Raw genomic sequence first — 13170 nt, forward strand, 5'->3', positions numbered from 1 at the left:
GACCAATTCGATTTCGTTTTAAATTGTTTTGTCTTTTGAAATCACATTTCTGGCGTATTACTTTGTAATATTATTGCATTATAATTTCATGCTATGGTTAGAATCGGGAGTTTCATTTCTTACATATAAGAGTTTTTGAGTGTATGGCGAAACAGCAGTTTAATTTTCGGTGTGTAAAAGTACTTAGACATCGTAGATACTAAAGAACCTATATCTATTTAGTATTTCTACAGATGTCTGTTCATATTTTATATTTGATACAATTTTGAAAATATTTTGGTAGAAGATTAAAAAAAACCGTATTTTAATTTTTTTAAGTGGATACCTATTATTCTTAGTAACTATACTTATTATCAAATATATATTTTTACCAAGAATTTACTTTCATGTATATAGGTAAATACCTACTGCCCATTAATTAGTTTAAGATGTTAGAGCACTATTTGTTTCATATGTTGTAACATAGCAAATTTTTGTTCCGCAGAACCAACTCTGTGTTGTTAGCCTTTCTCTTAGGCTTACCAATAGAGTGAATTAAACTACTATCAAACTTAAGGTTAAAAATTATTATTAATAATATTAATAATTTATACAAAAATGTTTAAATTGTATAAAATTCAATTATCAAACACATCTAATGTTCTTATTTTTAAGTTTAATTATAGGTGAATTCGCTATTAATTAAAGCTAACAGAAGAATGGATCTACTAAGCGTAAACTTGCTAGATTGCGTCTTGCGTCTTTCCTGTGGTTCAGAGAGAGAAAACAAATAATTTGCTGACATAAAATGCTAAAGCAGGTATCTCTATATATATATGATAGATATTATTGTTTACTACTATATTAGTTACCAACACAATATATAACTAACGAATTAGATTATATAATAATAGTAGGTCTTATTATTTTCGTTTTATATAGACGTTTGTGTAATGAAGTGGTATGGGACATTTAAATTTTTTTCTGCCAAAAAGTTTAACTATCCGACTATTCGAGTGTAAAATTATAAAAATAGATAGGTAGGTCGTAAATGCAAAGACCCAAGGTGATGGAATTTTTTGTAAACCATCCACGCTATCTATCAATTGGTCTCTCTGGCATCAACTGATACAAGACGTGTACTGCTCAATTTGGATTTAAATAAAAAATAGTACTAAATAGTAATACATTTGTTTATAATTATCATTTTCAGTCGAAAAAATCATTCAAAACTTTAGAAATATTCTTTCGTTAAAGGTAGGAACCTAGAGAATTTAAATTGTAGGTATTTACAATATTAAAGTGATATGCGTTCGGTTACATCGGATTTTTTTAGTTTAAACGACAATTTTATTGATAATATCAATTAGGTAAATATTTAAATTTTAGGCTTATATTTATTTCAGAAGCTTTATCTAGGTTAGTGAATACAATTCAAGATGATAAATATAGTTTACTCAATTAGTAGAAAACTGGTTGAAATATTCTAAACTTCTACCACTATTCAACATTTCAACCATTATATCATTTCCTGCAGATACTTCAGCAGTCAGCTCATGTAACAATACTATGTTGGTACTCAAAACAATTGTTTTTGGTGTGTTATTTATTCATACGGAATTATAGGAGGACTGGCCTCCCAGTTTTTGAATAATATTTTAGTTAAAATGTAAGCTATCAGGACCCGTGTTGCTTTATTTTTTGGATTTGAACTAAAAAATTGTCCCGTGGTTTTAATTTTAATATTAAAATTGTATAACTAGCATCTATTTTAAATTTGCCGCCAGAAACTTAATTCACTTTGATAGTTTGATGATAATTAATTAATTTAAGTATGATTTTTGTCGACATAATTATGAAACTATGGAAGGTACCTACAGATACATAGAATAAACCTAGAAAAGTTTATTATATGTATCTGTGAAGGTACCTAACATTATTGTGCACAAATATATGATTAGTAGTGTAGTGCTATATTGTTCTATGGTAGTACAATGACATTTTGTCGGATTATGATAATGATGTTTGGTCGAATGGCCTATTAGCTACTGTCGGTATTCCGAGGCCATGACATGTGTCGGGCGGTTATATTTTGTCAGGTGGCTTTTTGAGAACGGTGTCACCCAGGGTGGATTTATAAATCTACCTCGGAGTAACTACTGTTATTCTGTGGTACAACTGACGTCAAGAATTAGGATAAACAACGATCACGATGTTGATTATCTACATCGTGGAAATAAACAAAGAAAAGCGAGGGAAAACTTTAAAATGATAACACATTGCATTCATTTTGTTGATAACAAAATATTAAATTGACAATAAAGAATTGGACTCAACCTAAAAGTCTTCTGAGTAAAATTACTTTCGGTGCGCTGGTTGTCTCGCACTCTCGTTCATCTTCATTCTTATTTCTTTGTAGTGCAGTTTCCTATGTACCGTATTTTACTTCGTTTTGATCTTCACAGACCACTGTTGTCTATAACTTCATCGATCACTAATAAATCGGTTTTTGTTCTTTAACTTTATTACAATTATTATTATATTATTACATCTCGTCCACTTAACACACTCATTATTATGGATACGTGGACTGCTGATATTTGGAACGGCAATGAAGAGGAATGCAAGAGAACCCTGAATGAACCAGGAAATTGGGAGAAGGTAATGAAAATTGATTGTTTGTCGATTTGTAAAATAAGTGCATGTTTATGTATGAAAACGATGTACGATGATATTATTATCTTTCGATTTCTTAATGGGTGATTTAAAAAAAAAAAAATATTCTGTGTAAATGTGTTTTGTCTATGTTACGCGCAAGTCAGAGAGAGAAAACAAACAGTGCTCTGACATCCTCTTAATAATGTTTTATATATAATGAGTACTTTGTACTTAATATTTTTTATAACTTAAAATTTAAATGTTTCTTGGGGGCTGTTTTAATTACTATTTGTACTGCTTTTACTATAGTTATGTTTAATAAATTTATTTTATTGCAAAAATCTTATAAAAACAATTTTACTCCTTAGGTACCTTTATTATTATTTGATGATAAACAAGCTCTTGGAACCTTTGTACGATTTAAAGGAATGATACAAGAAATGTTAAATCCAGAATACTATTGTAGCAATTTTAAAATTGTTAATTCTGAAAATGATCAATTTACTTTGCATCAATCAAAATATCATACCAGTACTAAAGATCTCCAAGTAAGAATAATTACTTACTTACAAAAAAAAGATTGAGTTATATTCATTTACAAAATGTATTAATTTTTTAAGCCTGGAGAAGAAGTTGTCGTTGGAGATACATTGATGGAACGACACATTTTGGCCTGTGTTCCTATTCCAGGATTGAATGATTGGGCCAAAGAAGAAGTTTACAGAGACCTGGATCCTGAAGTTCAACTGTTTGTTAATTATTAAATACTATAACCTGTCTTACGAAAGAAAGGTACCATTTCGCACATGTAGACTGTGGGCCACAAACCGCCTGCCAGGCATTCAAAAAGTTGTACGCAATGCGATTACTACTGACGTAATACAATATTGAACGATTGGTTCACGTAGGTGTGTTTACTTAGTTTCATGACCATTTTAGATAACTGCCATTGTTACGCGTGTCTTGCATGAGAATATGCAAAATTAACTGGTTTACGTCAAGACACAGTACCTTTCTTTTGTGAGATAGAGTTTTTTATGCTTACAAAATTATTTGTATGAAGATTATTATTAAAATATAATATTATACTGATTTAGAGCAGAAAGTATAAGGAAACGCATGCGTCGAGAACCAGCTGGTAAAGAATTCTCAAAGGAAATTTTGATTTTTGTAAGTATTAGTTTTGTTGTTTTGTCAACCATTTTATCATCATAATATTATTATTAATATAAACATTTAAATATCTAGATATATCCTGAAGATATTGATATCAGTGAATTAAAGCTAAATCAAATTGTAGAAGTTGTAGGATTTCTTGACCGACGTTCAATTCAAGAAGCCATAGAAACACATTGTATTCATGCTGTTCAATTGAAACTACTAAAAAAGTTAATTCCAGATAACGAAGATTTGTGTAAGTTAAATTTTTTGTTTTTATGTTTAACTTATGAAATTTTTTTGTGTGATTATCAGTTAACAATTTTAATAATGCTGATAAATTTATACAGATCAATCTATCTGGAATGATGCTTCAAACATTCATGCAGAGCTAAAATTGGTATTAACTCAAGCATTATTGGGAGACTCTTTAGCTGCTGATTATTTATTATTTTACCTTGTATCTTCCATGTATGTATAATTAATGTGAAATACTTAAACATTTTTCCATTTGATTTTCATACGATTACTGTTATTATTTATGTGTTTATTATATTCTATATCTTTATACAGTTATAATAGACAACAACATTTAGTTCCTGGAAAATTCTCGCTGAACATTCGTGGAATTCCTAATGGTATTGGACAAAACTACACAAAACATTTAAACGCACTGATATGTCATTTGGTAGTAAAATCGTATTATTTACCAATAAAAATAGATGCTTTGAATTACATAGATTTAATTCCAAGGTAATTTATTTTATTGTAGAGGTTATCTACACAAAATATTAAGAAATTTGAAAAAATATTTTTACATCACTTGCTTTTAAACTTACCAGGCACTTTAATATTATTGATAGTTACTATGATAATAATAAATGTGTTTGTTATCAGTCAATCGCTAGAACTTCTATTAGTTACTTAAATTATTATTTTGTGATTCAGTGGTTTTCAACTGGTGTTTCACTAAAATATATACTATTTAAATAAATTTTCTTAACATCACATTGATGAATTAGATATAAAATGCTATAAAATTGTATTTTGTTTCAGAAAATGCTAAACTTCCAATAGACTGTTGAATGGAAATTTACAGTTATCAGATAGAACTCATTTGATCTTAGATGAAATAAACTTACAGCCAGGAAATTTGAATAATAAAGGTATTTCAATATGTTTAAACAGATATATTATTTTATCATAACTACATTCTAGACTAGAATAATAATTTTCTAGGCCCACATATATTTGAAATCAACAGAAAGTACTTATTATAGCAACTACTTAGTATTGGTACACTTTTTGTTTGGGCGATAACTATGTCAGGTCTTTAACTGATCTTATTTTATTTCTATGTACAAATTTAACTTAAAGTTAAGAAAATGAAGTAAATTGTCATGTCTTCTATAGTTTAGGAAGTATTTGTTTTTAAATGTAATTCCACGATTATTAATTAAAATCCAAAAATCCTTCACTTAGTCTTTGGAAGCCGAATATTTTTATACAGAAATAAAATCGGAATATCTTAAGTGCTAAAAATTTGTCACATATTCAGTTCTCTAATAATTATTGCTGTAACAAACTATCTATAATATTACTGTTTGTATGTCTTCACATTTTATAAATTATTTGTTGTGATTTTTCTTAGGAATACTAAATCTTGGAGCTCTAAAAAATATAATTACTGACCAACAAATGAAGTACGATTTCACTTATTATGAACAGGACTACGAAACCCAAATACCAGTACTGACATTATCAATTGGAAAATCTCTTCTACCTGTAATATATTTAGTTAATATTAGTTTTAAAATGTATAGTTAATAACAACATATGTCATTTCAGTATGATATAGATATTGTACTGAAACCAGACCCATCTTGTTCTAACGTTGTAGAGACAATGGATTCAGTATCTAACTACTTAAACAGTCAGGTACCTCTTTTGGAAAAATTGAGAAACTATATTGCAATAATTTCAACATTTCCTTTTACATATGGCCAAGATATTTTAAAGGTAAGTCATCAAATATTAAGTTATTGTGAAATATTATTTATTTATTTTTTATTTAGGTGATTGAAAATGATTTTGTAGAGATGCGAAAAGCTGATCACAGTGTTTCTGCTGATGACTTGCATCGTTTTATGATGATTTCAAAGTAAGTTTTGAAACTTCTAACCTAAATTTAGATTGTTGTGTTTTGCTACTTCTAATTATATTATTTTATAGATTAATTGCTTTATGTTCTGGAAAGAATGAATTTGATAAAGAAGTTTGGGAAAGCGGAAAATCATTAGAAAATCAGCGTAAATTAAGAAATTTGTAAATTATACATTGAATGTATAAATTTAGCATTGAAAATACTTAAATGTTGAATACATTCAGGTCTTAAAACCCAACTAATTAACATTTTCTTATATTCAATTTTATACATTGTATTATATAAATAGCTCATTATACATTAAACATTATATACTGATAAATACATTTTTTACATATTTAATAACTGGTTGTCATGTTTTTTAATAATAAAAATAATACTACATTATTTTTAGTTAATACAACAATAAAAAATTCATTCAAATATGAAGTGAACGATCAAAAATTTATTTTTATTATTTCAAGCTTTTGGAACAGATATGTAAAACTGCTTTACTTTTTTGTCGATTTATTTCCAGAAATATTTTAACTTTATCAGCCGTATTGCGATAATATCATCATAATTCCATTTGTCTATGTAAGAAAAGGTTGGTTAACTGTTTTTTTTCCTTTCAGTTATGTTTTCTATAGATTTTATGATGGAATTTAGTATAAAAAAAAAAAAATTTTTATGAATAAATAATATAGTAAATTTATCTAATTTGATATAATATTGTAAATACAGCAGTTATAATTAATTTAATAAAATGCAAAATAAAATATAATTTTAGGAAGTGTTTTCTTTAGGAGGCATGTGTCCATATTTGAACGTCAGTCTTAATTCACCAATCTCGGTTATAGGAAGAACATCAGGAATCCATTCGATAATAAATGGTATTGGTTCTTTTTGATGCTCACTGACAATACCTTTAAAACAAAAAACCCTTTAAACATTTTTTTCCAAAATAGGTAATAATTGTCATACATTTACAAAAATGCACAAAATTGTTATTATAATGTACTAACCAACTTTCAGAAATGTCTTAAAATCATTTGGTTGTATTGGTTGATGAGATTTATCAGTTGGTATAATATAGTCATACCTTTCATGCTCAAAAGCATCGTATGTACCATCTATGTTTCTGATGAAACTGCGACTAATATTGAGCGGTACTAAAGGTGTTTCAAAAATATTCTTCACCAGCAATATATTATTAATATGCCAAGTATACTTTGTGAATGTTCCTAAAGGTAATGAGTCACGCTTCACAAACACCAAAGTATAATTGGGTAAACGTTTTTTTGCAGAAGCCACACACATACGTTCTCGCAAACATTCAAAAAACGTCTATAAAACAAAACTTCTACATATATATTTTCAATATAACAAGAAAGCTTTTGAAATTAATTTTATCATTATCTTTGTAAGACAGTTTTGCCCTCAATCCCTTCTTCAATATCAGTCATATCAACTAATTAATTACCAACCTTATGAATATGAAACACCATGGTCGGAGGATTACCATCAAATTGATAATGCATCTCTTGGTTAATGCGTTCTGTAACTGAAGACAGCCATTTTTCGAAATTTAAGATCGGGTTAGGATTTATGAATTGTGGTTCTTCGTGACCTAAGCATAAAAATTATTTGTAAATTCAAATATTAAATATAAATACACTAAAATAAAAGAACATTAATATCATACAGCTTTTCTTCTTTACTCTTGAGTTGTTTTGAGGTTTTTTAGATCGTTTCTAAAAAATAGGATATACATTTTTTATATAAGTTAAATGTAAAAAAATTAAATGAAATGTATTTTAAGTTCTTATATCCAAAAAAAAAAAAAATAAGAACTAACATAATATGCTATTTGTTGTACTAATTATGAATTAGTATATAATCTAAGATATGTCTAATTGTTTAAATTGAAGATATGAAAAATAATAAATATATAAATCAATTAATTGAATTAAAATTGGTACCTTTGATAATATATTTGGAACTGTTCTGTGATATTTAGGAGCAATGCTTTCTAGGACGCAAGTTTCACTAGTGATAATCATCTGATCATCAAAAAATGTGACTGGTCCATTACTTTCATCTGCCATTGCAACCTGGACATCTAATACAAACATTAAATCATTTTTTTTATTTTATACTTCAAACAGTTCAAACTATACGTTATGATAATAACTATAAGTTAGAATTTTACTTAAGAAAACACAATAATAGTATATCATATTAAAATAGGTCTGTATGTGTGGGCGAACCTAGTGGGACCGTGGAGTAGAACTCCTTCTCCTCCCCTTAACAACTAGTTTTATTAATTTTTTAGTTGGCCATTAATGAAAAACTGAATAACTGTACATAAATGGTCAATTGATTTGAAAAATATTATGATAGCGACGTTGATTAAAAGTTGTGGGTGAGATCAATTCCAATGTTAGTAGGTAATAGCCAACCAAATGCAGTTGTTCTGATGTTTCCTATAGAATTAAATTAAGTATTCCCTTCTGGCTTGCAGACAAAATAAAATTTTCAAAATATTATATGCAAAACCAATATTATAGACAAATTTTTTTTTTGTTTTGTAGTAAATCAAACAAATGACCTTAGATACTAGGTACTTTCACCAAATGTTTATATGATCATTTTCCATACAATATAAGATTTTCAAAATATTTTCACTCTTTTTGAACTATTCATGAACATTTCAAAAACGTTTTTTTTTTTTTTTTTGGTAAACTAAAGTAAAAAAGGTTTTGCTTTGTCAAAAAGTTTGAAAATTTGTAGTTCAAATTTTGATAAAATTCATCAAAATCATTTAAATTTAACACATTCATTACAGTAGGCGTTGCCAACCTTTTCCAACAAGTGGGCTACATTAAAAATTGTATGTACCTGGTGAACGACCACTGTTATTGTAATATTTAGGTATATTATTCACATTACTATTACGTGCAGCAGAATAATATTCTTTTATTATTTCTACATCACAAGATTGTATGTTTCTCTTTGCTAATAAATACTTTACTTTGTATACAAAGCGTAAAGTGTGTTTAAGCCTTAAACTTTATGATTGCGCAGATGATCAAATATAATTGGTTTAATCAAATTTTAATATAATCACCCAATATTTCCTTAAGATTGAACCTGTCAATCAAACACTCTTTTAAAGACCCGTGCATTACAACTACCCACTTGGAAACCTAGTGTATAGCAGATCGGTATCCACTCCACTTATTTTTACCTAATAAGTATTATTTTCATAACCAGTATTACAACTTGAATTTGTAATTTACTTATAAAATACAAACATTTTAACAGCCTAATGTTCAAACATTCCAATAATACTAAATTAAATTCAATCGATATTTTTTAAGTTCTGTGGTAAAATTGTTCACTGTAAATCTAGGTACTTAATATTATCTTTATGATGATAGACTTACTTGGCAAATTGTCAAGTTGAACAATAGTTGCAGACAACGTAGAAATAGATACAAAAGGGTTGAGATTTTTTTCAAACTCCTGAACCATATATCGAGAAGTTGCTATAGCACTTAAACATGCAATGTAATGACAACAGAAGTATGTATTTAAATCTGGTATTTGATCCTATCAAAAATAATGTTTGGTATAAATAGTAGAATAAAATATAGATTATAAATTATAATTTATCAAGACTATATTACCATTTGATCAACTGTAACCAATGTAGTAGTACAACAAAAGCATCTATTGTATTTTCCAATGATACAATGCAAATAGCCCAAAGGGTTTTGAGTGGTAATTTTGCATCGGACTACAAATATATTTTCTGATACACGTTGTAAATAAGGATTTTTCTTATCAACAAAATTTGTCCATACTTCCTAAATTATAAATTGAAAATAATACAAACTACCATTTTATTGTTGAATATACAAAAACAAACATGCACATAATATAAAATGTGTTCAAGTTACACAAATTTACAAGAGTTACCTAAGGTAAGGTAGCTCAAAGGACCTTGAAAACATTATTTAAGACATTGAAATCATCAAGGTGTAAGTGGCAGATCTTGCATTTTCACATAGAGGGGAAGCGGGGATATAAAATTGTTTGTGTACATACTAAATATGTAAACATTATATTATTAAAAAAAATAAAATGTCTTTAGGAAGATGCTTCATCCATGCGTTGCTCTACATTACAAATACAAGACATGGCAAAAAATATTTTTTCACGGGTAAGAAACTAAGAACCACTCAGGCTGTAGTTCAATCCAAGGAACCAAATTTTGACACTATTAAGAGGAGAACACTTTGTGTCTAACTTTGTTTTTATTAAAAAAAAAGTTATTCAAGCTTGAAAAACTCAAAAGAAATGAATTTTTAAACAAAAACTTTTTTGTATTTGTGATATCAAAAAATGAAAAACAATATTGTCACAGTCAATGTTCTCTTCTTTATAGTGTGGAAATTTGGTTTCTTAGCTTGAACCACTACCTAAGTGGTTCTTACCAGTGAAAAACAGTTTTTGCTGTTTTAAAATTGTAAGCCAGAGACTATACATTCGGGTATAGAATCGAAATGTTTGGTGTAACCTCAATAAATCTTATTTGGTAGGCTGTTAATAATAGTTATCTACAGAAAATTTGAATTAAATATTTTCATTACACTAATTGTGGTTTTGGCATTTTGAGTTCTGATTTAAGTCTTATAAGTAGGGTTTAGGATCCAAACATTTTCAAAATACTCATGTGAGTATACAATTAAAATTAGCAAAAAATCCTCTAAATATGAAAATAATTTTTCTGTTTATTTGATAATAATTATAAAAAAAAAGTTGAAATAAATAAATATAATATATTATTAGTGTTTGAACTAAAATTGTAAGAAATAAGCAATTTAAATATACTAAAAATGCAAATATTGAAATATTCTTCAAAAATAAAGAACAAAAGAAAACAGTATGATCTGACAATAATATTTTTTAAAAAACGCTTTAATTTGTCAAATATATATTTTTAAATAAATAAAACTCAACATAAAAATAAGTCAAACTTTGAATTTAATTCCGCAAGACAAATTTATACCTTACCTAGAATACTCAACAACTATCACAAAAAAACATACAAATGCGAGAAGCCCCAAATCTTACGTATAAGTTAAGTCTTTCATAATTTTAATTCTGTAGTTGCTATTTATATATTATGATTTACTAGTGGTGAATAGAAACGTGTAATTCATTTTGAATAGAATCTCTTTCACCAGTTTTTGTTTTTATTCTGATAATTATATTCTGTAAAACTACTCCTCTGATATTAGAAGAAACATATCTGACCACCGTTTAACCCCTCTTCCCCTCATAGAGATCCAAGATCTGCTACTGTATAAATAAAGCAACATACTTGTTTTACATTTTGAGGAACTCTAAAAGATTCTAAAACTTGTTGGTCGATTTTCAGTGATACACCAATTGTATTACAATCAAAACAAGTATTTATATGTTTGCAAGATTCACTTTGAATACTAGTGTTTAAGGCGGTTTCCTAAAACAAATAATATTAGTATATTAAACTATTTAATAATTTATAACTTTTGGTTTTTTTGTTGGGAATAATTCTAGTTTTTGTATTCATAATATATTTTAAATACTAAAAATAAAGTATAAGAATAATAATAATGAAAAATAAATATTGTTAATATTGTTAAACTATTGAATCGAATTAGTTATCAAAGTAATGGGACAACATTACAAAGATTTAATGCAGTTTTTTAAAGTATTTAAGTATGATTTATTAGTTAAGAATACATCAAGAAGAATTATTTTATATACTTTAGAATTTATAACTAAGCAACAAGCACAATTAGCTAAGTTATATTTCATTATGTTATGGTATAAGTAAGGTTGGGATGCTTGTGATTTTTACATATTTTTTTTTAGTTTTATACATTTCAAACTAAATTATAAATCTTGTTTTTATAGTGGTACCTATGGGGTATGAAATAGCAGTTATATTCAATTATATATAGCATGTCACATCTTCTTTTATTTTTAACAGCATTTTAAAACATTTAAGATAATCTATTTTATTTGTGTGTCAGACATGCTAAGCATACCCACTGGAAGGTATTATTATTAGTATTACAGCTTACTCAAATATGAAATGTGTTCTATGTCTATATTAATAATGCTATAATATCTAAAAAAAATAAATTCTAAAAATGTATAGTATATGTTGAATAAATAATGAATAAAGCAATGTATTAATTAGTTATATAATACCATTGGTATTTAATTGTTTCAAGGGCAAAATATATATTTTTTAGTTTTTAAGCTCATAAACATTGTAACCTTAATGATATTTAAAAATATGTGTTACTCAATATTAATGAAATACTAAAAAAATATAAAATTTAGATGCATCAATAATTTGTAAAGGTAATATTAAATAAAATATATATGATGGTTAACAACTATTATAATTTATAACACAATAATTAAACTTACATGACACTTCAGAATATTATTATCCAATAAACGACCACCACAAGAACGGACTAAACAAATTCCAGTATCCATTTTGTTAATTTCTTTGTTTTTGGTATCTGGAAAGTGGATGAATCCTCTTTCGTCAAAATCAATATTTTCAGAAGATATGTAAGAAAAAATCTGAAACTTAAAACACTATAATGTTTTTAGTTCAATAGGGGTCAAAATAGTGGTTAATATACCCGTGACGAAGAAGGTGTAAGTAGACGACACACTTCAGAAGGTGAAACTCTTTTATTGTTTGGTTTTAATGTCAGATAACATGTCTTGCACATCACAGTTCTTGTTCCATTGTATGTTCCACACGATGGACATTTTTTTACACCTCTTTTAGTTGATCTGCCCAAATCAGATAGCAGAGCTTTAATTTTATTCGAATGCGCCATCGATTACTATTCATGTGAAAATAAAAAATTCACAGCATTCGCCATTTGGTGCACAATTATGTTTAGTTTAAACGCAATAATAACGCCACGAGTTAAATTATTTTCATGAGTGTTAACGAATTCATTTTAATATACCTAATCGCTAATATATTAATGTAATAAATAATAATAATGAACCACAATTCATCATTATTTGTAATTATTATTTATTACATTTTCAAAAACAATACATTTTATCCAACTCATATTATCACTTATCATTTTAGATCTTTATTCTTTATCACAAAAAACAAAAACACCTGACAGTTT

At 27.1% G+C, this 13170-nt stretch overlaps 2 protein-coding genes across 3 annotated transcripts; one reads left to right on the top strand and one right to left on the bottom strand.

The window, feature by feature from the left end:
- Positions 1–2297: 2297 nt before the first annotated feature.
- On the top strand, positions 2298–6147 carry LOC111041097 (mini-chromosome maintenance complex-binding protein). The gene is given in 12 exon segments (XM_022325256.1): positions 2298–2640; positions 3006–3185; positions 3258–3385; positions 3735–3807; positions 3886–4051; positions 4146–4266; positions 4369–4548; positions 4852–4961; positions 5447–5580; positions 5644–5814; positions 5871–5956; positions 6028–6147. Coding segments are annotated over 12 exon segments (1530 nt in total). The 5' UTR covers positions 2298–2556; the 3' UTR covers positions 6125–6147.
- Positions 6148–6382: 235 nt separating this feature from the next.
- On the bottom strand, positions 6383–13051 carry LOC111041098 (uncharacterized protein C2orf42 homolog). 2 transcript variants are annotated; one of them, XM_022325258.1, is made up of 10 exons: positions 12658–13051; positions 12434–12595; positions 11331–11471; positions 9631–9810; positions 9388–9553; positions 7921–8060; positions 7644–7692; positions 7426–7568; positions 6964–7285; positions 6383–6864 (listed from the first exon to the last, which is right to left on the bottom strand). In XM_022325258.1, exons 1-10 carry the CDS (start codon positions 12859–12861, stop codon positions 6725–6727), a joined length of 1647 nt encoding a protein of 548 aa, XP_022180950.1. In that variant the 5' UTR covers positions 12862–13051; the 3' UTR covers positions 6383–6724. The 2 variants fall into 2 exon arrangements, with proteins under 2 accessions (XP_022180950.1, XP_022180949.1); XM_022325257.1 differs by having other exon boundaries at positions 12434–12601.
- Between the last annotated feature and the right edge of the window lie 119 nt (positions 13052–13170).

This window comes from Myzus persicae, unplaced genomic scaffold (assembly GCF_001856785.1).
Source record: "Myzus persicae strain clone G006 unplaced genomic scaffold, MPER_G0061.0, whole genome shotgun sequence".
Taxonomy (NCBI): domain Eukaryota; kingdom Metazoa; phylum Arthropoda; class Insecta; order Hemiptera; family Aphididae; genus Myzus; species Myzus persicae.